At 39.4% G+C, this 26,734-nt stretch overlaps 1 protein-coding gene across 2 annotated transcripts in view; it reads right to left on the reverse strand.

Moving 5' to 3' along the window:
* RIMS2 (regulating synaptic membrane exocytosis 2) overlaps positions 1–26,734 on the reverse strand; it is a 1,922,267-nt gene that overhangs the window by 736,604 nt on the left and 1,158,929 nt on the right. For both annotated transcript variants that reach the window (XM_085605119.1, XM_085605120.1), the window contains exons 12-13: positions 25,767–25,879; positions 5,234–5,281 (exon numbers count right to left, since the gene is read on the reverse strand). In XM_085605119.1, coding sequence (XP_085461245.1) covers positions 5,234–5,281; positions 25,767–25,879 — 161 coding nt within the window. The remainder of the gene's footprint in view (positions 1–5,233; positions 5,282–25,766; positions 25,880–26,734) is intronic.

The raw sequence follows: 26,734 nt of genomic DNA on the forward strand, positions 1-26,734 counted from the left end.
GACCTTTCTCTCCCTTGTAAATCATGAGATTTAATGGAAGCCACCAAATAAGGAACAAACAAATTGCAAAACACATTGAGCTCAATTGGGAAACAATTCAAAAAGCTGCATAAATAGGTTTACAACTTCCTATGGGTGCAATTTTTCATATTTGTAGAAGTTGCAAAGGATTGCAATTGTATGTATTCAACCGTGATATGGAATACTTCTGGCAAACCTTTGTGAATTCCCACTTTTGACTATAGGAAGGGCTTTCCGCATATAGTCTACAACTGTGAATGCAAAAAGCTTTTTGCATTTTTTTAATTCATTTTTTTCAGCAAGTAAATAATCTGACTTTGTGGAGATACCCCTCCACTGACCATTCCCTCCTCTGCTGCAATATATATCTGTTTCCAGGGGGTGATTGGGTCATAATACGATTTGTGAATAATCAAAAACTGTTAGGTTTGTGGGTACTGCCAAACTTGCCAGGCTATTCCTGCCCTGGAATGCCCAATCTAAATCCATGGAGTAAGATTTACTCATGTGTAATATTACACAACCATGTGGTAATGCATGAAAGTTCACCTTTAGTGAATAACTTATGGTCTTAAAACACTTCATTAATGCTTGTAAATTGAACTTACAAACACATATGGCTTTGAGAATGAGGCCCAATCAATACATATTAATGAAAATGCCGTGTAAACCCAAAAGGAATCTAAAAGCGCCTATCAAGATATTGTAATGCTTGATAACTGTAGGTTCACTAACACATTAGAGTCTTGTTGTATTGGGATTTAAAAGCTAAATTTCCAGACCAGCGCAGTAATATCAAATTCTATATGAACAGTACTAACACACTTCTGAAACAGAGCAGACATTTCAAGGGGTTACTGCAAATAAACACGAGTGTTGACAGTTGGAAGATGGGCTGAGAAGCAGGCAGGCTGCTCATGGTGAGGCTGCTACCATTTCTGTTATGAAAATGCCTTACAAAGACACTACTCGGCTATGTCTACTTCATCACCTCTATGCATAGACCTTCATTACTACATAAACTGAATTTAGAATCATGTTTGATGAAATATTTTACTCTCTCTCTCTCAGGTTCTTTAGGAAATTTAACATTGCATCTTTTGGTAAGTACACATTCAACTACATGATATTTCTTTTGTTTAAAGAGATTTACATTTCACATAACATCTTTATATTTACACTCCCATTTAAAACAGCAACAATTCTGGTATTAAGCAAAGTTGTATAAAAGCAGAAAATATTCTACGCACAGAAAACTAATTTCAAAAACATGCAGCAAACAAGTATTAGCACTGTCACAAACCTCTATTTGGGTTAGTCTAATTTAAGGGTGTACTACTGAAAAAAGGCAAGCAACTTGTACCCAGTAATATTAATGGCAGAGAACGAAACCCAAATAAAAGAAATCAACAAACTTTAATTCCATACTAAGTTCATGGTCACACTACTCACACACATAATGTGGAATGTCTCATGTTTTTACCATCTTAAAGGTACAAATTACTTAACCAATCTTCCATCAATGAAGTCACTATCAGTTGGAAAATGCAATGGGGGTGTATATTAAATAATAACAATGTATTTAAAGAGACAACAACTGCTGTTCAATCTAATCAATAGCAGATCACGTGGAGTGTGCAAATGTAGGTTCATGTAATGCCATGGTCGGAGTTCAGCTCCAAACTATCAACAAAAAGACAAAGATATAAAATGAAAAGGAAAACCTGAAAAGGAGCCCATTTTGTCAAATGACTGATAAAAGTAAAAACATGGGAAGAGTATAAAATGGAATGTATCTGTTTGGATTGTAGGCCAATGCAAACATTACCTGTATAACCACTATTTTATGTGTCTACCTATTCAGTAATTATTTGCAATTTGATTACAGATGTAATCCTTTTTGGTTTTCTAGACATCCTCTGTAATGTCATATAAGATGTCAACGGTCCTCTCAAATGTAATGCAAAAAGGTTGAGTCATGATCATATTGCATCATAATATTTGCTTTCAGAGTTTTGACAACAATATTAAAATTATCTTTCATGTATCTGAATATAATTTACTTTTAAGCAGTTACATGCTAATGAATACATATTGCTTCATTTCATTTCAGTATTTCAACTCATTGTCAAGGATTCTATGTAGTACAATAAATACTTCCTTGCTCCACATTCTCCGTTAGGTTCCAAGAGAAAAGGAAAGACACTTAGAAAATTCCTATCATGAGTGTGTTTGTCAGGAAAACTATACACTCTCTGACACACATAAACCGATAGGCCGTTTTCCCTCTCTAAAGTCACACAATCTTTATGGTAATATTTAGTGTTTTTCTTGTTTGCACTTTTTTCACTAATGTCCTTTGTTGGTCATTTAACTTCAGATATGTTTTACTTTGTATTTTTTTTTTAACGCTTATTTACAAAATGAAGGGATGTCAGTTTTCCAAATCTGGAACTTTCATTCCAATAAATGTAAAGCACAGGATAAATAAGGCAGACATTTTGTTTCTATGGCCACTTCAGGCACAAACAAAGATTTTTGATCTTATTATCATCACAACATAGATTATTATGATTAAGTATACATATACCACCCAAGTTGAAGAGGTGTCTGAGCACTTTACGTATAACTAGAGTAAATAATGGGTTACAGCGAGATAGGGAAGAACACAAGATGAACAGACAAACTCAAAATGAAAAAATCAGTAAAGCAACCAGTAAAACAACCAGAATTTGCCAGAAACAGTGTAGGTAATTCACTGGCTCATGAACTGACTGAACAGATGTGTCTTAAGTTGTTTCCTGAAAACCATCAGCAATGTTAACTTTCTTCGGTCTACTGGGAGCAATTTCAATGCTTACACAACTGCACCAGAAAAGGATGCTTTGCTGGTGACTGAAGTTGTGAATTTGGGAATCTTCACTAACAAAGAGTCTTTATCCTTTAACCTTCTAGAAAGTCCTTAAATGACTATAAGGTTAGGGTGGCTATTCTAATGTCAGGCCTTGTGACAAGGGGCGCATATTTTGAACTGGACTCTGGTTACAACAGGTAATAAATAAGTAAGGGTCACTAAGAATAAGCAGGATGTGTTCATAGTTTTTGAATTATAAACAAGGGGAACTCTTTTCCAATTTGCATTACACAAGCCTGAAAACCCCAAGAGCCTTTATCACCCTTTTGAGATGTACTTTATGAATGAGGTGTCTGATTTTTTACAGGAAGTGTAGGTGTACATTTGCAGCTTTTGCTGTTATATTTCTAGGACAGAACAGTGCATTTTTATTTCTAGGTAGGGTCTTATAAATCATGCCTCTGGTCAACATTTTTTTACTTTCCATGTAGTGTGCAGGATGTGCAGATATCATGCAAAACAAACAAAGCCCTGAGAATGGAGTTGAAATGACAGTGAGGTGTACAATGTGATGTCAGCCATGTAATTACTTCACTGCACTAGGAGCAGATTAGGAGAGATGGCGAGGGAATAACAAGCATGGACAAATGGGGAACCTAATTGTGAAATTTCTATTTACTTTTTTAGTATTGGGTCACCCACAGAACCAACAAGACTATGTGTGACAGGTCCTATTCAAATAGAAACATGTTTATTAAAAACATTAAGTGTAATAATTTAGTATGCAATTTATCAACTGCAGTAACCAGAATAGATAATGTTATTTATGCTACTCATTAGGTAAGATTTTAATAAAGCTTTTTTTCATTTATATTGTTGTATTAGTACATTTTGTTTGCGGAAGTAAGAGGAACAATCTTAGATTAGATTATTTTGGAATGTTCCGCAAACAGCGTATAGCTGACAGATGTGTGTCTGATAAACAAAGGAAATTAAAGGAAATGGATTACATGTTGTTTTAAAGTTTCAACAATAGTAAAAGCATATTACACTCTGTGCATCTACATGTACAGTTTATGTCATGCATAAGGGATTACATCTGTGCAGTGAGATAAAATCACATTAACTAGGACTTGAGTGTGGTCCAAACTTATTTCTTTAAAAAAGTGATTCTATAATAAAATTGTGGGGAATTTGTGCATTGTGTTCTTAAGTCAGCTGGTCTCCATTGGGGGAATAGCATGGAAATTGGCCTTTCCACAGTAGTAGCACATTTATTAATCTGCATTTTTTCGAACATGTGTTACAGCTAACACCTTATTTCCTATTCACTTTTAATTAACAGAGAGAGAGAGAGAGAGAGAGCATGAAAGAGGGATGCACGTGTGCGGAAGGGCCATGATTAATACGAGGAGAGTATCAAGTGATTCCTGATGACCCTCCCCTACCTTAATGTTTATAAAAAGCATATTACTCTTGCCATATGGTTTGTGTCCTGCTATGTATACTTTATTTCCTACATTATAAAGAAATATATTTAACCAAAGCACAAGGGATTAAACATGTGCAGTGAGAAAAAAAGAATCCTTTTGTGTATTGCTTCAGTTGTTTTCCCTAAGGGATAAAAGCATGCAAACTGCACTGCAAGGAAGTAAATAGTGATTTTTCAAGTTCAATATTCGATAATTTGGTGATAAAATGGAATCTGGCCTTCACACTATATTTATATTTGTATATTCCAATACAAATATGAATAATACAATACAAATACCAGAGCTGCTGTCCAAATGGTTATTGTGGTGCAGAAGAAAGCAGCTCCTTTGTGGCTTATCCGGTGTGGCTTGTGATCCTACAAGAAATGTAAGCATTTTTACCGGAATATTTAGTGGGTGTACTAGTCGACCTGCGATGAGCCCTGATTCCACAAAAGGCTCCATTTTCAGATTTGACAAATCAAATGAATAGTGTGCATTTATTTATGTGTACACACCCTTAGACATATATACATTCATACATACATATGTATAGATACGCACATATATATGTACATACAAATGTACTCAGCCATCTATTTCTTACTAATAATTCTAAAGCCTATTCAAGTTTACATATAAATCAAATAAAATGGAGAACTGTATGCCAGCTGTCTCTTTAAATTCAATTGTTATAATCTTCATGCAGAATTCTGCAAGCTGCTTAAAAGATGACACATTAGTTGTTAGTATGGTTGAAAGCAACACACAAAACAAAAACAATTGGAAAACGGAACAAATGTATCGCTTTCCTTATATGCATTTTCCAAACCAAAATAAAAACAAAGAAATTGTGTTTCTAACAGGCAGACAAGGCCTTTATTACCTGAACCCTAGGAACAAAAGGCGTTGTTCTTCTACTAAGGCTTTGGCTCTGGTAAGCAAAATTAAACAAAGAAAAAAAGCAATAAAACAAAACCAAAAACGACATCACACTGGAACTGAAAAATAACAAAACATAAAAAAGAAAGACACAAAAACATATCCTCTGATATAACCAGATACCAATGGAACATATCTAAAATGAGCCAATAATTTAATGCTTCTGGAAAGGTAGATTGGCAAAAACGTAAGAAGATACATTAGGCAGCTTGTTATAGATTAAAAAACTAACAGTTCTATACATTAGGCACTTTGCTATAGAATAAAAAAGTAACAGTTCTATAATCAATAATGACAATAAAATATAACCACAAACTGACCAATGACTCATGCTAAGAAAAAAAAAGTTCTATAATGAACAGGCTTGAACCGTTAGAATGTAAAATCACGTGCTCTACTCACATTTAAAAGAAATGCATGTTCTTCATTGGATGCTTATGCGGTGACTACGTCCAGTTCTTGAGGGCCAACAACTGGTCAAATTATCAAGTTACTGAATGCAAATATGATCATTGACTAACTAGATTTACATGCTGCACTGATTGTTAAAGTGACTAGACTGTATAGCCAATCTGCAAATCTGATGTCTGCAGCGCACGAAGACCAGATAGAGACACATTTACAGTATAGCTGGAAAATCGAGTAATATTGGAAGGCAAATGGCCCTCTCGTATTTTGCCACAGATAACAAATTTTGCTATTGTAGTGACAGTACTAATTTCAGTCAAGGGTGTGAAAGCTAACTGTGTGACCAGTAGCAGCATTAAATATTAAGTCAGTGAGGATTTAATAAATGAAAGTGACATGACCTTCACTGTTACCTTTTAACCTTTATATATGTTTTAATGTAACCATATATCTCATATCAGGAGGTTTTATATTAAGTTGATTTATCTGTTGTATACCCTAGTCCAGTGGTACCCAAACTTATTTGGCCTACTGATAAAAAGTTCTTAAATTTGTATCTTCTCTTCTTTCTTTATGCTAGTCAATACTTCATTGTTATCAGATAATCAATATATAATCCTGTTCATTAATTAAGAAATTCTAATATTTGTACTAAGGGATCCCTCATACAATAGAAGCTCAGAAATACAGATACTAATAAATACATCAATGCATAGCAGTGAACATCCTATTCATTGAGGTGCATTATGTAAACCGAGATCTTGAGAACATTTGCTATTGCAGCATTTTGTGGTATTGCTCTAAATCCTCCACCTTATTTAGGGCTAGTAATTTTCATAGATTAATGAGGGTAAAACTCCAGTGGTATTTCTCAAGCTTAATTTACATGAGCTGAAAGGGGTAAGCACATCACCTGCAACTGCATACATAGTAAAATGCCACCAATGAATAATAAATTCTTCTGGATGTTTGCAAGATCTCCAGACTAAATCAGGAACCACCTTATTTTTGTTCAACCATGTACTTCAGAGGTGGCCTTGCAACGAGAACAAATTAATAATTTATTCTTGCTGCAAGGCCACATGTGAGATAGACGCCATTTTCACCTGAAGTGAATGATTGGTAAAACATCAACTGTAGTATGGATTTTATTGTAGTTTTTAGCTGTACATTTTGGCAGAGAAATAAAAATAGGAGTTTTGCCCTCATTAATCTATGAACAATTCTAGTCCAAAGGAAGGTGACTGCAATAGATCAAAACACCAAAATGCTGTGTTGACAAATGCTTTCATGATCACTATTTACACAATACTAAGTTCCATCAGAGATTAACATGATGTCCACTGATGTAACTGTATTTCAGCAGTTAAATGGAAATATGACAATGTAGTAGTATATAGGGACAATTCTGAGATTTCATTTTATTACTTTTGGTGCATATATATTTAAACCCCCTTCACAATAAATTACTAGGAATATTTAAAATTGTTTGGTGATTTGTGTATTGTAGAGAGTATATTTGTTCTACCCACATCACTTTTTGGGAATTAATGGTTTGGAAACAACATTATGGTGGCTTGGTGGTTTACCAGTCCACTTAGTAATTGAGGGGTAGCTTTCTTGAATAATGTATTATTTATAAGGCAGTCGAATTCCAAAATTGGTTTCAATCGGGAGATTTTAAATGATCGTTTAAAACTACATCGTGCCTCAAGTATCCCATGGTTAAAATACATTACAAATTTCATGAAAGATCTTGGGCATTCGGAATACTTTGAAGACCCTAGCACCTTAATTATAGTCTCAAGAAATAACCTAAAAAAAATTAGCCTGATGCTTCTTGAGATGAATACATTCTCAACCAAAACATTAAAGACTACAGTTCAGGCAAACCAAATGATGCTAACCACCTATAGTATTCAACCGTACTTAAAAACCACACTAGGTGGTTATGACAGGATGCTGCTGACTCGCTTTAGATAAGGGATCTTCCATAGGCTAACTAGCTTCCCCACAATGAATGATTGGTCGAGTACTATGTGTATGTGCCCAAGTGACGATAAGTCTCTGCAAACAACAATGCATGTTCTTTTATTTTGTCAAATTTAAGGCTGCTTAGTCTTAGACAATGCCGGACAGCTTTCCTAGTGTTGGAAAATGACATTTTTACAAGGTCTACATTGCAATACTTGAAATGTGCAATAAAATATAGGAAAACTATTGGCATATGATTTCACCAAAGGTACGATACTTACAGCTAGGCTTTCTTAACAGTTCGATATTTGAAATATGCACTAAAATATAGGAAAAGTATTAGCATATGATTTTCCCAAAGGTACGCTACGTATAGCTAGGGTTTTTTAACATATGATGATGTTAGTATTTTTAATGATTTTTAATGTTGAATTGTAAAAAAAAAAAATCGTGATTTTATGTGCTTTTATGATTTTACTGTTGAAATCGAATAAAGTTTTTTGAATTTGAATTTATAAGGCAGTTAATTATGGCGCCCACCTCACCTGGTGGCTATGGTGTCTTGAGGACTCAGGAAAATCCAGAGAAGGTATATTGCCTGCTTAGCATCAAGAAAGTTCAGGAAGGAAAAGATAGAATACAAGCTAAGCTTTAGGAGAGTGGACATTCTTCCCCATTGAAATCCTCCTTTTTTTAGAAAAGAGCTCAAAATCTTACCCTTCAAGTCAAATCTTGCTACTGTGTAACTCACACTTACAAGATGCATCGGAAGAGTGGTCTCTTTCCAAGTAAGCTGTAGTAACATAACCCTGGTCCAAGTATCCTGGCCTAGTCTTCTCCCACCCCTGCTGGAGCCCACACCACTTGCCCCTCTTGATGCACATTAACCCCACCATTAACTTACAGCATTCTGCTTCATTGAATACAGGTTAGCATTATGTAAATCTCCATACATATACACATATAAAATCAACAGTTTTTAGAGGACCCTTGGGTGGAGTTTTTGGTCTGTTGGTTTAGCCATCAAGGCTCTAATCTGATGCATCACTAGGCAATTAAACCTCTGGTTGAAATCCTTAAGGAAGAGAAATAGATTTATTTTTAAGAGTGTACTGAAGAGTAAGTCTAGAAAGTGAACATATGCAATTGTCTTTTAGAAACAGGGGTTTGTAGCAGAGTTTTTGTTGAATGTGTCGAGATTCACCTTGAATTCACCTTGCCATTCATTTAGACAAGGGTCTAAATGAATGGCAGTTTTGCATATAACTGTATTGATGAGGTACTAGTGGCAACTGCAGGTCACCACCGTCCGCCTTCAATAGGGCTGGACTGGGAACTAAAACCGGCCCTGGCAAAGAGCTCAGCTGGCAACCCTGGGTGCCGCCGAGCTGTTTGCCAGAGCCGGTTTTGGCCGATTTTGTTACAGGAGCCGATTTTGCAGCTATGCTGCAAAAACAGCCCTGTAACTAAAACGGCACCCAGTGGCCCAAAATCGGCCCCCACCCTAGCGGCCCACCGGGGAAACGCCCGGTGCCCGCTACTGTCAGTCCGGTCCTGACCTTCACTTTGTGAAATGCTGCATTTGGGCGATTCACTAATGCATCTTCCTCAGTGGTGAATTCCATGCAGAAACTTTGGTATTCACCAACTCAGCATTGAAAGAACTGGGTGGGCAGTTGTGACAGAGGAAGCAGCATTAGAGGCAGGAAGACAGGGCAGCTACCACATGAGGGATGGGGATGGGAACAATGGAAGGCACAGAAACCCAGAAGTAAAATTGGAGGAGTTAAAAAACCATAAGGGGAAGTGAACAGCTAGTCACGCCTGCCAGACAGGACAGCAGGAATGTGGTCCTACCATACAAAAAGAAAAATACAAGTGAGATTCCTCTTGGTCAGTGAATTTCTTTAACCAAAAAACAGTGGCACAACGGTTATTTTTGCAAGGTCCTCTGAGACGACCAAACAAGAGCCAGTTTGAAAACTTACAAAATGCTGAGTTAGACACTGAGCACAATTGGAAAGGATAACAAAAACTATGAAGCTTCGAATACGGTCCAAGTTCCTCAGTAGACTATTATGAGCAAGCCAATGAAAGAGAACTATAATTAACCAATTTTCAACAAAATGTACGCCAGAATAAGTTACTGATGGGTGCTTCTAAATCAGCATATTAAAACAGTTTGACCTGCATTCACATTCAATCAATGCCAGATTTTTGTGTTAAAGCCTTTATGAAAGGAAGTGTAAAGAAATGGCAAAAGACTTCCCATTAAAACTAGGATTGTAGATAAAAGGGACATCCAAAATAGAGCAGTAAAGCTGAACAACACTTTATAACCCAACTAAGAAAAGATATTGTTTGAAAAAAAGTGATTTCATCTGGTTTCTGAAACAATAAATTATGGAATATCTCAGAGATGCTTTTGTTTCCATTAGTGAAATGACGGTCTTCTGCGACACATTTAATGAGTCAATCGAGGTGGAACAGAAAGGTAAAGACTCTTCATGCTTCGTCATTCAGAGCTTCTACATCACCCAAGCGGAGTGAGTCACAGCAAATATTAGGAGTTACTTTTCTCCCTTTGAAGATTAGCTACCAGGCTGTGAGATGTCACAGCCTGTGAATACACTATGCAATAATGTCATAGACCTTAACTATTTGCACAAAATGTGCACACTGGAGGATAAGATTCAATCAAAGCCAGAGCATCAGAGTCACAAAACCTGGTACTGGGACATTACAACAAAGTAAAAGGAGTATGTCCAAAACAGTTTTAGGTACATACAGCTTTCATGCACCATAATAGAAATCATTCTGAAGATAAGGAAGGATGCTTCATCCAATCATGTTCCTGTTGTTTGCTGAATTCTTGAAAAAAGTTACCTGAAATACTTGGCATGAATAGAACAACAGATTATAAAAATGATGAGTCTTCCAGCTATATTTCTTTGAAGCCATTGACAGCCTTGCCATGAATGTTGCTAGGCCAAGATGTTTGTTAAACTAATAAAAAAACACAAGCATCTACTGGCTAAGCCAGTGGATCGATAATTTCTTAGACTTCAATAAGGTCAAATTGTAGTGATAGATCAAAAGTATCATGGGGTGGAAATCTTCTTTCAGGTAGTGTAACCAGTTGAAAAGCAAACCATCCTTGATAGCAGTTCTTTGTTACATATTACATAAGTTTTATTCTGTTTGTGGGAATGAGTGAGAACATTATACTTTTAGATGTCCATGTCCTGTTGCAAGAAGATAGCTCAAGCTGCTAATTCAACTACACAAAGTTGGTGTACAATCAAAGGTTGAAGTAAAGGGACTGTGCTGAAAGCATTCTTCTGGATGGAAAACCCTTCCCTTGTTCTTTATCCTATTGAAACGATATTCCTTTCATTGTCAACAGGCTAATGAGAGGAAGAGTGGATGAAGCCAGGAAACCTTTACATATCCTTCATAGTTTTTGGGGTAGGTTACTCTTACACTGCTCATTATTCTCCAAGACGGATAGTTTGAAGATAACGTTTTTCAATTTAGCATACAAATATTGTTTTTGTCAAGTGGGCAAAAACACCTTACATATTAAGTCGACGTTAGGATGTACACTGTTTGAAAAATAGTAAATCATTTAGAAATATCACCAAAGTACCTACACTGAAATGCCACTACTTTTTTACATGCACCATAGGGCCTCAGAAAAGTACTCAAAATGGACATATCTGTTCTGTTTTTTAAATTGAGTTTTCCATACATCCACTGTCCCAGTTTAAACCAGATTAGTGGTTCTCAGATGAAACTTCAAAGAAAGCTTGCTTAAATGCAATCTCCAATGAGGGTACAAATGAGCAAAATCAAAAGCATCGAGCTATTTGCAGCCAACGACCACTTAAAAGAACTTTGCCATCCAATCACCTAGGTTCGAAACATTTGGAGAAATTTCTCTCGAAATACAAGACTCTAACCCCTAGAATATTGTCCCCTCTCTACTCGAGACTCACGAAGGATGTAAAGTTCTGAAGAGGCAGAAAACCCTACTTATATTCACATTTGGCATCACTGTATTGGACTAAGCAGGGAATTCATGGCCTATAAAATAATGTGTATGCTAGCTAGCCCTCACCAAATGGCCAGTTAAACAAATAAGGCAATACATTGACAAATTGGGCTCCCACCACCAAAACCTTTCTTTTACGCCCTTGAGAGTTAACATGACCACCCAGAGTTGCTACATAGTCTGCCACACAATCCAGATTTATTTATTTATTTGAAAGGTTTTATATAGCGCTGGCTAGACCCGGGGGTATCACAGCGCTTAACATGAACAGAGGAAATCGAGGAAGACAGTTGTGCAGAATAACAAATAAAGCAAGCGAATACATCACATATAAAGATTTATGTGGGCAAAAATAATATTGGCAATTCTTCAGGGTAATAAAACATGTTGGTACAATTCAAGATTAAGAAAAGGGGAGATTAGGAATTCCAGGTGGTTAGCGGGTAATGAACGTAGAAAATAATATACATGGGAGTATGAGTTAAGGTCAGAGAAGAGAGGACATTAAGTGAAGAGGGAGGTTGAAGAGAGGGTTAGGAAAGAAACTGAGGATAACTGATGCAGGGGAAATAGAAAGTACTGTCAAAGGAGAGATTAAGGACCCCAGTATAAATTGAGAAGGTGATGTTTTAGGTCTTTTTTAAAGTTGAGGTAGGAGGGGTTACAGCGCAGGTCATGTGGGAGGGCATTCCAGATGTTCGGGGCGTTCCCGGAGAAGGAGCGAGATTGGGAGGATTTCTTTTTTTAAAGCGTGGGGGCGAGGAGGAGCGAATTGGTGCTTCTCATCAGACTGGTACAGCCAGCCTTATTGAGTTTGTTTGTTAGGTATAAAGGGGTTTGTTGGTGAAGAGCTTCATGCGTGATGCATGCAGTCTTAAAGAAGCATCTTTCTTCAACAGGGTGCCAATTTAAGGCTTTAAGGGCTGGGGAGATGTGGTCAAATCGTTTACAATCAGTGATGAGTCTGGCCGCCAAGTTGAGTACGGCTCTGAGTGGGGCTAGGTGAACTTTGGTGGTTCCTGTGAGGATAGCGTTGCCATAGTCCAATTTCGACAGGACTAGAGACTGGACAAACGATTTGAAGTCATCTAAAGGAATGAAGAGTTTGATTTTCTTCAGGTGTCAGAGAGTGAAGAGTGCTCCTTTTGCCGAGTTTTTTATGTAGTCTTTAAGATCCAGGTTTTTGTCAAGAGTGAAACATTGGGATTTCGCCGAGTCAGATAGGGAGAGTGAGCCATTGAGAGCATTTAGATCTGCGATCCAGCCTTGGATGGGGAGCTGATTATTTTTTGGTGAGAAAAGAATAATTTCAGGTTTTTTTAGGGTTCAGTTTAAGATGGTTGGAGTAGAACCAGGATTGGATCTTACTCAAGAAAATCAGAGTGGGATTTAATTTTGTAGTTGAGTTGGGTGTCGTCAGCATAGAGGTAATAGTTGATTCCAGCTTGTTTCAGAATGAGGATAAGGGGTTCCAGAAAGAGGTTGAAGAAAGAGGGGGAGAGGATAGAGCCCTGGGGTACGCCCAAGGAGACAGGTGTAGGGTTAGAGAGTCAGGTTTTGATTTTGATTTTTGAGTTCTGTGCTGGAGGAAAGAGGTGAACCATTTGAGGACCATGCCAATAAAGCCAAAGCGAGTTTGAAGCTTATTACGTAAGGAAGAGTGGTTAGCTGTATCGAACGCCACAGAGAGGTCAAGGCGTATGAGAAGGCAAGCATCACCATTATCTAGGGATCTGTGGATGTCATCCACAATGTTCAGCATGGCGGTTTCAGTACTGCAGCCTTTCCTGAAACCCGATTGAAGGGAGTCAAGTAAGTTGAAATTGCCTATGTGTTTGTCCAGTTGAAGTAAGACACATTTTTCCAGGGCTTTAGCCAGAAGAGGGAGGTTAGAGATAGGTCGGAGATTGTTAGGACCATTGGGGTCAGCAGTGAGGTTTTTAAGAATGGGAGTGATTTGTCATAAAACTAGCCAAAAGGCTGCAGGGTCACAAATAAGCTCAACAGCCTCACTTCCTGTTGAGACACCGGGTGAGCGCCATTTTGGTTGGCGCTCTAGCATTCTAGCGCAATAATGATCCTTCCCTCTTTAAAAAAGGAGACCCATGCAAGTGCCGGAGGTGCGCCAGAGGCAAGCCCGTCTGCGGCAGTCCGTGCACTGACCGTGCGCAGTGCCAGTCATGCTGCCGGATTGCTCTCCCAGCCCCCACGCCCTGCTAGTGTTTGCTATTCCAAGGACCAACTCATGAGGCTTGGTGGACAGAAGTCCGAGGTAGGGGTTAAGGCTGGGAGGAAGGGGTACCAGGCCTTGCATACTTATGGCTCGCTTACTGAGGTAATGTGCGGTCTTGTGAATGCCAGGTCTCTAGTTAAACACTTTCAGGAAATACACATCTTGCTGGAATGTCACGACCTGGACGTACTTTTTATCTCAGAAACCTGGACCCGCACTGATTCTTTAGTTGAACTAGGACTTGCTTGCCCCCCTGGTTATAATGTTTTTCACAAACCCCGCATATCAGGGAGAGCAGGAGGGTTGGGAGTAATCTTTAAAGATAAATGGTACTTCACCCCTCTTGAATTAGATGAGGCCGAAGGGTTCGAACTCCTGGGGTTTTCCTTAAGGGAAGCTCACGGCCATCTATTAACCGGTATGCTTTGCTACAGACCCCCAGGGGGACCTAACTCTAAGTGCTCTGCCCTGATTGATGTGGTGTGTAACCTGGCCTTGACACACTCTAAACTGATCATCCTGGGTGATTTCAACTTGTGGGCTAACGTCCCGCTGGACACGGCGTTTAAGGAATTGTCGGAAGCTTGCGCAAGCTTCGATATGCTCCAGCTAGTGTTGCAACCTACGCACCAGGGTGGACATATATTAGATCTACTGTTTGCTAATTCCAACATGGCTACAATTACAGATGTTCTACCACTGTGCTGGACTGATCATAGTCTGGTAAATTTTAGGCTTACTTTGCCTAAGGTGTGTTGTAAAATCTATCATCAGAGACAATATCGGCTGGGCAGAGAATGGGCCACATTGAGTTAGCTTAAAAATTCCTTGCAGTGGAATGAACAGCCTGGACCCCAGTAGGTCGGTGGACTGGAATTACCAATTCCACTGTGTGCAGATCCGAGACAGGCTTGATAAGTATATTCCTGCAAAGAAGCTAAAAAAGAGAGAGAAACCCTCAGCCACCTGGTTTAACGAGGAATTGCGAGCACTCAGGATGTGTTGTAAAGTGGCCGAAAAAGCCTGGAGAAAAGGATATAGTGATTCAGATAAAAATGCTTTTAAGAATCAACTTAATCTGTACAAAAACACAATAGCGAAAACTAAAGCCGAGTATTTTGCTAATACCATTCTTCTAGCAGCTAATAGCACCAAAGCTATATTGAGCTTAGTACAGAGTCTGTCTAAACCTGACTGTGCTAATAACAAAATTCCTGTTACTCAAGCTTTATGCGATGAGTTAGCTTCCTATCTGGAGGATAAAATCGACAAGATAGTTAGGGATTTTGATCCACCAACAGCGGTGGAAGAACCTGACCCTCAGTTGTCCAATGCTGAGCAGTGTTCTCTGCCATCACCAGACTTTAAGTCCAGCAACCCTACCGTTTTAAAACACTGCCAGCATACTCTGGATTGCTTTCGCATTCCGGATGAGGAAACATTTGATACCTTAGCCAGGGGTGTCTCCTCTGGGTCCCCCTTGGACCCCCTTCCCCACAGAATCTGGAAGGAATACGGGGCCGAGCTCTTTCCCTATTTACAACAGATTTGTGGTCTATCCTTCTTTATTGCCATATCCTGTTAAAATTCTGGAACGCATCGTCAGTAAGTCTCTATCCCAGTATCTTAAGGAGTATTCGCTTCTTGGCGAGATGCAATTTGGCTTTCGGCCCAAGCACGGTACTGAAACAGCACTTGTTACCGTGCTTGATGATATGAGGATGCGGGCGGACAGTGGCCAGTCAGTGATCTTGGTGCTGCTGGACATGTCAGCGGCTTTTGACACTGTAAACCACGGTATACTGTTGGAGAGTCTTAAAGACCAGGGTAGGACCGGTCGCACCCTTGACTGGCTTTGTTCCTATCTAACAGACAGGACACCGACAGTGTGCCTTCAGCCGTTCTCCGCTAACAAGTCTTCCTTACGACAGGGGGTCCCGCAGGGCTCAGGGATTAGTCCTGTGCTCTTTAGCATTTATTTGCAGCCTCTCATTCCGCTTATTAGATCTTTTGGAGTGGATGTGGTGAATTACGCGGATGATACCCAGCTCGTGTTTTCCTTGGAAGGGAATGATTCCATTTCCTTGGAAAGATTTCACAAGTGTATAACTAGCACCACGAAGTGGCTTAAGAAGAACTGGTTACAATTTAACAGCTCTACAACAGAAGTGGTCCTGTGTTCTTCCAGAAGATCTGATCAGCCTGTTTTACCCATCTTTCAGCTGTCCCCTACTGGCGCACCTATTACCCCTTCTAGCACAGTACGCAATCTGGGGGTGATGGTGGATCAGGACCTCCAACTGAATTCTCAGGTTAACAAAACCGTTGGCACTTGCTTCTCGCTAAACCGAGCGCTGAGAAAGACCCTCCCTTTTTTGCCTAACTCTGCTAGAACGCAGATTGTGAGATGCGTAATTCTCAGCAGACTTATTACTGCAACTCTCTATATCTGGGTGCGCCTAACACCCTTATCGGGAAGCTGTACAGAATACAGGCCATTGCAGCGAAACTCGTTTTAAATTGGCAGCGAGGGACCTCAACCACATTAGCCTTGCGAGAATTGCATTGCTGGGCCCTAAGAAACTGCAAAGAAAATTCAGCTGGTATTCTCCAACTAGATACCTTCGTTCTGCTTCTGCATTTCTGAGGAATGTAGTCAGGTTCAGGCAGTCCAGAACAGGTGGCAGATCTTTCTCTGCCGTTGCTTCTCGGCTATGGAACACTCTCCCTTTGGATCTACGTCAGGTCCAAAGTCTTATGGATTTCAGGAAAAAGTTGAAAACGTTTTTATTCCCTAGGTTCGAGTAATTTTTCATTCTGATATTATCTCTCTTTTCCTCCCTTCCTGTGTCACACCTCGGCTGCCCCTATTAACTTCTGGTGGGGACTCTCCATTTTAAGCGCCAGGATACCCGTCGGGTGATAGAGCGCTATATAAGCACCTCATTACATTACAAGTCAGTAAGTGATAGGAGAGGTGGCTGGTTTGTGGACAGGTAATGCAGTGTAATGTAGTGTTCTCATAGAGGTGTGTCTTCAACTCTTTCCTAAACTGGAGCAGAGTAAGGGTGTTCTTGATGAATACATTGACAGCCCCTTTGATGTGCTATAAAAACCAGACATTCACTCATGATGACTTACTTTACCCTGACAACAGATCATATTCCGTTAAGTTTTCCTCCTTAAAATTTAGATGTAATCAAAACAAATACTTTTGTAAAGTTCCGTATTGCCTATGAATTAAAGATGCTACACGTAACTTTTCAGAGCGTTTTACTCAAGATTGCCCTTCGCCTTTAGAAATATACATTCCATTTAGTTCTTATTAATTACAAGGGTTAAAGGTTTGGGACCCACACAGATACTAGTTGAGAGTGTTTAATGTCTACGTAAACCCTCTAAAGCATCCCCTAGTTACAATCTTACCTCCATGGGAACTCAAAGAAGAGGTATAGAATTGTTGTTTACTGTTTTGCTGTCAACCCTATGTAACCAAATAAAGTACAATTGTTCCACCTGTCCCAGAGTCACCTTACATATTACCCCTGGCTTTCTGCGGACCAGAGAAAATGTGCAGGGTGAGCCTACCACCAGCAGCCATCTTCTGCCTTTGCCCAGAGTTCTAGAAGCCTGAAGTGAGTAGAAAAGAAACCGGTGGTGATGCTCATCCTCAGCATTCAGATTAACAAGACAGCTGCCAAGCATAGGGACAGACATTGTCAACAAGGAGGAAGAAGAAGAGCCCAGAAGAATGATGAATACTTTTAAACGTAGTTTACTTTATATTTCCATCGGAGAGTGCATTGAAAACAAGCATTTGCAATGCAATAGGTTCGCATTTGTAAAAGTTAGAGCTGTTGGCGTTTAAAATGTAAATGTTTTTTACTTTTGTGTTTTTATTTGCTGTGAAAAATTATATTTGCAAAGCAGTATTGCCATTGGTATTTTTAACATTACCACCTCTAACTTTAACATATGAGAAAGTGTTATAGGGAAAGGCAAACAATAATCAAATTCCCACAGGAGCCCTGATGTGAAAACGAGCTGGAAATTGTAAAAGAGCCCTGCTGCATGCCTATAATGTTACTGGGAGGAAGACCGGCATTTGTTGGACTGCAATTGTAAGTAAAAAGGAGTCTTTTGTTGCTTGAAAGAAGTGTTAGACACTTGACTAACCACAGCGTGTTTTGTGAGGTCCGAGGGTGAAACAACTCGTAGGTCATGACTTGTTATTTAACTTGTAAGGTGGTCTATATAAGAATAAAATGAATGACTAGTAAACACATCGCTCTACATGGCTTCTGAGAAACAGCAAATCCATGCAAAATCCCCACTTCAAGGCTGATAACCAATCTAGAGTCTCCCTGGTGGGCATCACTGCACCTCGGATCACTAGAAAGAAGGCAGAGCGGAGGGGCGTGGACATGACTGCTTGTGTGTTCTGTGGCTCGATTCTGTGACGTGTGCACAAAGAAATGTTTTGCTGTAAAACCAGCTTAAAAAAGCGATACATCAGGCGTGCGGCAGCGGCGACGCAAGATGGCCGCCACTTGAAGAGCTCCGCAACTTCGAGCTCCGCTCGTCGAAGAAGGGACCTCTTTCACGCAGTGCTTCTCCACTGCAGCAGCGGTTTCCTGTGCAGGAGACGATCGGGTGCATAATGGCAAGTTTCTAGACCCTGGGAAGGTCTATTTGTCTATTTATCGGCTCTGTTTGTCTCCGCCTCACAACAGCCGCCATTTTGTGCTCTCCCCCAATGCAGCATTCCACTCGGCCGCGACGATGATATTTTCCTCGTAATTATTACAGTACATCTTTTTTTTCTTCATGGCCGGCTGATATTGTGACCCCTACGATGTTGTGAGGAGTAGTTGGTACTTTTTTCTTTTGTTTTTTTTCTGTTTCCTTCTACCAATGTTTACCAACTGCCTTAATTTTTACCATTAAGGAAACTAGAAGGGTGAATGGTCTTTCCCTATTATAGGATTTTTGACCAGCAATTGTTTACTAACTTGGCGGCAATCACTTTCACCTATCTAGTGAGGTTGTGCCCTTACCGTGTTTTTTACATCAAGTTTTGAGTGCACATCTTTTCTGAATAACATTGGACTGCTCATTACTACTGCACTCTGCTTGCCATCTACCACTTTTATCTGGTAATATTTTGCTGGTCATTTTCTTTTTGGCTCTACATCCCCACAATAACAGTGCTGCCTCTTCGGCTGTTTTTTGCATAATTTACGGCTGCTTGTACTTCCTTTGTTTCGCCATAATGGATTCTCTTCACCCACATAAACCTCAGGGGGCTTCCTCTGGTGGACGTAAAGATGCAGCTGCTTGTTCTGGTAAACGCACCACGAAGGACCCTCCCTCTCCTTCGAAATCACCGCTCCCTCTCACGTTAGAGGATATAATGGAGGAATTACGCCTCATTCGTCCTTTCATGACCGACACAGCTGCTACTCTTCAAAGGTTAGATGAGAAGTGGTCTGGCCTTGACTCAAGACTTTCTGATGTGGGACAAAAAGTCAGTGATGCTCAAGATGTTATCGCCAGAGTTGATAGCCTCACCAAAGAAGTCAGTTTACTCAAAAAATCTACAGAGGACTTAGAAAATCGCAACAGGCGTAACAATCTGCGCATTTATGGTATTCCGGAAGGATCCGAAGGATCGGATATGATTACATTTTTGAAAACCCAAGTCTTTCAGATAGTTGGTCTCCCGAAATCCACGGACTTTAACATCCAAAGAGCTCACCGGTTGGGGCCACAGAGTGCATCTTCCTCATCTAAACCAAGAGGTATATTTGCTTACTTCCTCCTCTATTCGGATCTCATGGCGATTTTTAACGCAGCTGGTCTCCTTCACATTGTTCTTTATAACTAAAGCCTTCGGGCTTTCTGTCATCTTTTTTTGGTATCTCTTCTTGGGATGCTATGCTCCCCACCCTTGCTTTCTTTCCTCCCCTCTTTTCTCTCTTTGCTAGTTATCTTCTTTTTTACATCTCTTAATCGGTGAATATGCTCTCTCTCTCACCTTTTTTTCTCTTACCTTACCTTTCCTTTCTTTTTCTTCTCTTTTTCCCTGGGTCCTTTTCTGCACTGGTTTTCTTTTTTCTTTTTTCACTCTTTCATTACGGTATTTTTATCTTCATCCTCTTGCTCACCTCTTTTGTCATACCAAGCAATGTTATATACTCTTCCTCCTTTTTGTTACTCTCTTTTTCTCATTGCCTTCCTCATTTCATATTTGTCTCCTGTTTTGTTTCTTACACTCTCTTTTTTGGTGACTCCTCATACCTTAATTAATATCTTTCCTACACCTTTTATATTTTGTGGTTGTTTACATTTCCATGAGCATTACCTATGAAAGGTCTCCGCATCATTTCATAGAATGTAAAAGGTATGCGTAATCCTGTTAAGAAGCAGAGAGTGTTGTCCCACCTTGCTAAATTGAAATGTCATATAGCATTGTTACAAGAATCACACCTCAGGTTACAAGATTTGCCTTCATTACGTAAACACTGGGTGGGCGAAATTTTTTGCTCCCCAGCTGTCAATAATAAGAATGGTGTTGTTATTCTATTCCATAAATCCTTGACTGTTCATCTACAAAATGGATCTAAAGACACCAATGGTAGGTGGCTTTTCTTAGATGTTACAGTCAATAATACTCCAATCTCTTTTTGCAATGTTTATGGCCCGAGTGGTACTGACTCATCCTTTTGGTCTGATTTTTCCACTCTCCTCTCCTTACATGCCGCTGACAATTTGATTGTGGGTGGAGACTACAACCAACTCATGGACCCCTTCCTTGACCGAAATCTCAAACCAAATATATCCCCAACAAGATGCAATAAACCTTCCATAAGGCAATTACTGCAAGAGGATTGGTTTATGCATGGAGAACCTCCCACCCGGATGTTCTAGAATTTTCCTTTTTTTCTCCTACCCATAGATCCCACTCCCATAGTGATTATATTTTCCTCACACAACATACCCTACAATTCATGAACAATATTGAGATTGGCTCCATTCTTATCTCCGATCACGCCCTTATCATTTTAGATATAGATTATCCTTCATCTACACCCTCATCTCGGCGATGGCGCTTTAACAACTCTCTTCTCTTGAACTCTCAATTTCTGGTGCAGTTTTTGCTCCCTGCTCAAGAATTCTTCCTCCATAATCTCTCTTTTGTTTCTCAATTTCATTTAATTTGGGACGCCTTTACGGCTTCTGCCAGAGGTTTTATAAGTGACTTTGTATCCCGGAAAAAGAAGAAGGCTCTCTCGGAGTCTACATCTCTCCTTAAAAAAATTAAAATGCTGGAACATCAATATTTTTCTGCTAATTGCCCTGACACACTATCCAATCTTATTAAAGCAAAAATGCAATACAGCAAGCAGTCTTGGGACTCTGCTTGTAATAACCTTCTCAAATTTAATGCAAAAATGTATGGTGGGTGGAATAAAGCCGGCAGATCTCTAGCCAATTATCTTAAAATTAAAAAGCAAAAATCTAAAATTGCTGCTATTAAGGGTAATTCTGGAGTCTTACATCTCTCAGACGCCAAGATTCTTGATTGCTAATGAATACTATACCTCTCTTTACACCCCGGAATCCTCCCCGTCTACTGATCTTATTGACTCCTTTTTTCAAAAAATCCCTAAATCTTCGACCAAGAAATCATTGATGCAATCTCCCTTTTGCCTAAAGACAAGATGCCGGGCCCTGATGGCTTTACTGTTCGATTCTTCCTCCAATTCAAATCACTTTTGACTCCTCACCTGCTCTCTTTAATTAATCATTTCCTTACCACTGGCGCATCGCATGGTTCATTTACTCAGGCTATGCTCTGCAAAAATTACAGGCCTATCTCTATGATAAATACAGACTGTAACATTTTTGCAAAACTACTTGCCATACGTATTAATAAAGTTATCTTCGACCTTGTTAATATATATCAATCTGGATTTGTCAAAGGTCGCTCCATTAAAGACAACTCACGCACCTTTCTTAATATCATTCATTTGGCTTCTAAACTAGATTCTCCTCTAGCTGCCCTAACATTAGACGCTGAAAAAGCATTTGATAGGTTTAACTGGGAGTTTACTTTCGGTGCCCTTAAATGGCATGGTTTTGGCCCTCCTATCCTTCAATACATTCAATTACTTTATTCAGCTTCGATCACTTCTGTTTGGGTAAACGGCTATCAGTCTCATTATTTCCCTCTTCTTAGAGGGACTAGACAGGTTTGCCCCCTTTCTCCCCTTCTTTTTATCCTTGCTTTGGAACCCTTTCTAGAAACAATTAAACGCTCACTTCATCCTGATATTTAGTTCACTGCATATGCAGATGATATTCTTTTGTACATTTCTAACCCATCCACATCTTTGCCAGCTTTTTTTTCACTTTTACATGAATTGAATGTAGATAAGTCTGAAATCCTGCCTCTTAATAAATTTTGTCTCCCTTCCATGTTTATAAACACAGATTTCGAGTGGACCTCTAAACATATCAAATGTCTCGGTATTCAATACGCCAACACCATCAAGGAAACTATTAAAATTAATCTTGCAGATATCCTTAAAAAAATGTCCGCCCTAATCGATGGTTGGTCTCCGCTATTCCTTTCATGGTGGGGTAGATTAGCTACAATTAAAATAATGCTTCTTCCTATTATACATTTTTATTCATCCATGCTTCCTATCTCTCTTCCCAATTCCTTTTTTCGTGTTATGCAAACCTAGGATTTCTTTGGCTCGCCTTCAGTCATCTAAGGAATTGGGAGGTGTCAATTTTCCTAATATTCGATGCTACCATTCTGCTTTCACTCTAAAGCAAATCTGGACTTCTTTATCTGAGACCTCAGATCTGCCTCTAACAGCATGGAGCTCGTTGGAGCAAGCTCAATACTCTCCTTTTTCTTTCATCTCTGCTGCCTGCTTGTCCCAACCCCCAAAACGCTTCTCTTCTCCTATTCTTACTCATTCCAAAGCAATAACTACCTCTCTGCTTCACTCCCATTTACCTTCTGCTGACCCTTTTTTACGCACTCTAATTTGGTATCACAAATCTATTAAGATTAACAAACGTACTTTATTTTGGAAAGAATGGATTGACAAGGGTATTATTACAGCTCAACACTTAATGAAAGATGGATCTTTTATGGATTTTTCTGATCTCCAAACCTCCTATAATGTTCCCTCTTCTCACGCCCTTCACTATCCTTTGCTTAAGGAATCTCTCACCCGCCTCTCCCTTCAGGGTTCTCCCACAACTATTCCTGATCAAACACTCTCTGCCTCCATTGGTTTCTCTACTCAATTTAAAGCTTCTACTATATATAAAATATTATCCCACTCTTCAAAAATCAGGACTAAATCCATATTAGAACTTGTATGGGAAAAAGATCTGGCCCTAGTACTTCCCCTGCGCACATGGGATTCTCTGTGGTCAAAAATTCACACTACCTCACGCTCCGCTACCACTACTCAGACCTTATATTATTTTTATAATAGACTTTTTCGCACCTCTTCTCACATGTACAAATTTAAGTTACTAGACTCCCCGAAGTGTTGGTCATGTTCTAACAACAACAGTGATTTCCTTCATATGTTTTTCCTTTGCCCTTTAGTTAAGTCCTTTTGGTCTCATGTTTGGTTAAAATTGAATGATATTTTATCAACTAATGTTCCTTTTGAGATTTCACATGTATTTTTGGGCAGTTGCTCTTCTGTTTGGGATGTTCATGGTAATGTGGGTAAATGTATTGATTTTATTTTGGCTATCACTTTCCAAATTATTACTACCAACTGGAAGGATACTTCAAAATGTCATTTCAAGCTGGAATTTACTATGTCATCATCATGGACTTGATTGCGCTTTTGCTAATTCTACTGCTTTGTTGATCAAAAAAGATTTGTTATAGTTGCCTCTAACTTCATTTCTTTCCAGGTATAATAATTAGTCTTGTATATGCATTCTTTATTGTGATTTTGTTTCTGTAGTTTTTCATTTTTACATCATTTGTTTTTCTTCTTATATTGAACTCCTTTCTTCTTCTTTTCCCCTTTTTCTCTCCCTCTCTTTTTCTTCTTTTATCCTACTTCTTCTTATAATCTTAAAATGCATTTGACTTTGTTTAATTTACCAATTGAGGTGTGATTCATTTTTTACCTTTATTGTTAATGCTTATTCTCTGCATTGCCACCCCTCACCATACAAACTTGTACTGATGTCTTACTTTGTCTATTACCTCAATAAAGCGATACATGGGCATGAATACACAAATTGTATCCCAAAGTGTGACTGTTTTACAAATTCAAAACCGAAACTTTCAGACATGCGGACCTGGTACTAAAGCGCTTCTGAGAGGGTACGTTGTTCAAGCATGCCAATAACGGTATGTGTTGTGCCTTTCATGTCCAATGCAATGAAAACTGTAACAAATGTGTAGACAGCATGTATTGCAGGCCTTCTCGGCCCCGAGGATGACGGCCAAAATAAGACTGCTGCAGGGGCGGTGTATGAGGGTGTGCGGAGGGCTTTTAACGCAAAGGGGAATCAAAAGTGGGAAACCAGCGACGGCAAAAACAACAACAATAAAGATTTTAAAAAGTTATTACACATAAAAAAAACGACTGCTGCAGGGGCTGTGTGCACTCGGAGGGTGGTGGGTGGGTTTATAATGTGAAGGGGATTGAAAATGATGACCGGACAAAAGAAGACTGTTGCAGGGGCTGTGTATGCTCGGAGGGTGGGGGGAGGGCTCAAAAGCGGGAAAACAACGACATCAAAAACATCAACAATAAAGATGAAAAAGTTATTACACACAGGAAAAGACGACTGTTGCAGGGGCTGTGAATGCTATGAGGCTGGGGGGAGGTCTTATAATGCAAAGGGGGATCAAAACTGGGAAACAGCAATGCCAAAAGCATCAATAAATAAAGCAAAAAAAGTTCTTCCACACAGGAGATAAAAATGACGAGTGTAAGTACACTGTACTTTACCGGTGCACCTGAGCCCTCAAAGGAAATTAGCTATCGGCTCAGGGAACGAGACAGGAGGCAGCAAATAGGAGAGAAGCTGAAAGGAACCAATAGTAACCAGGAGGCAGGAATAGAATGGTTTTATAGATTACAACAGGTCTTGTAGACATGCGCATACGCTGTCAAGGCTCGACTTAAAAACGACAGAGACTGCTGGCGGATGCAAGCATTTTATCCTTAGCAGACGTTAGACCAGAATGAGTGATTGTCAAGCAAGGCAACTCATGCTCGTTTACTTTGCATGTAGCTGACTCTTGACACCTCTCTTTAGCCTTGCTATGATTGCCCATGGAGACAGTTCAGTGACTGGGGAAAGGACACATCAAGCATATGAAATTTAAAATGTACCTGGGTAAGCACCAAAAACTTGGGGTTCACTCTCGTTGTCTGTCATTCAGAAAGTCTCAGTGAAAAAATATATATTTCTGATACCTACCCATGCACAGTTCTGAAAAATTTGCAGCATATGCAAAATTCCAACCCGTAACGTTGGCACATCTCCATCACATCAATTAAGCACATCGCTTAGCAAGTATCGAAGTAGACTGCACACAAAATTCTATTGTTGCTTCTTAATAAAACAATCAGTTCGCAAAAGTGAAAGAAGTCTACTCATAGAGCAGTTCACTAAACCTGGCATTCCAAACCTAATTAAATACATGAACTACATTTTGTGACTAGGTCTCTGTGAACTTTAACTAAAGAATAATTTAAAATAAAGAATAAAAGAGGAAGATGCAAAGGTTTTACATACTGAGAGTTGTCCTGACAAAAACTGAGGAACATCCCGCAACATGCCAGGACTCATGGGCGAAGTCACTGATATAGACGGACGATCCGGCTTTTGCGATTCAAAAGAGCTAGAACCTGCAAGCATATAAGTATAATACTATGACTTAAGACATAATATAAACATATTTAAAACCACATTTTGAAAGCTAGAAACATGAGCAAATTACTCACCATAATAGTAATTCAGTCCAGTAATACTGCGTGTACATAGTCCTTAGTCTCATGAATAGTTGAGGTTTCACAAGCAAAGTTTCAAAATGCGAAAAGATGCTAGTGTTTCTGACAGAATAACTTTTCTTGCTCAACACCTGATGAACTGAATCTATGCAGCCTTCCCTTCAGGGCCATGGGTTTTCCATCCTTATATTCCTTCCATAACACCGCCCCCGCTGACTATGAAGCAAGTCAGGTAAAAACAACTTATAGTTCTCAAGCATTGAGGCTGAAAGAGGTTCAAATTTCCAGTGAAGGAATTTTAGCTCAGAAGAAGGTCTCAATATGACAATAGCAGTTTTGTGACATTAGAAGCAAACAAAGAAACTTTCATTTAACCTTTTCTTCGAGTTTATGAACAGTCCCTTTCTGAAGTAACTGCCTAGTTGATAACTTAGAGGGATGTAGCCAGGTAAGTGATGGCGAGGTGAAAAAGTCAACAGGTATATCAAAATGTGTATGTTCGAGGCCTGTATTTCAGAAATTGCGCTGCAAGACTTAGAACAGGGCTGGAGCAGCAGAGCAAAAGAACGTTGAAGCTAAAACAGCATGCTGGAAGACCTGTGTGGCACTGTAACACTGTAATACAGGAGGAGGATAATATACACCTGCCAAGAAGGGGCGAGAGGAGGACATAGCAGAATTTGCAGGCACCCTAGGGAAGTGCACACTGACTGATATGTTGAGATAGTATGTCTTGGCATCGAGCTTGGATGA

The sequence above is a fragment of the Triturus cristatus genome, chromosome 5_1 (assembly GCF_964204655.1).
Source record: "Triturus cristatus chromosome 5_1, aTriCri1.1, whole genome shotgun sequence".
Classification (NCBI taxonomy): domain Eukaryota; kingdom Metazoa; phylum Chordata; class Amphibia; order Caudata; family Salamandridae; genus Triturus; species Triturus cristatus.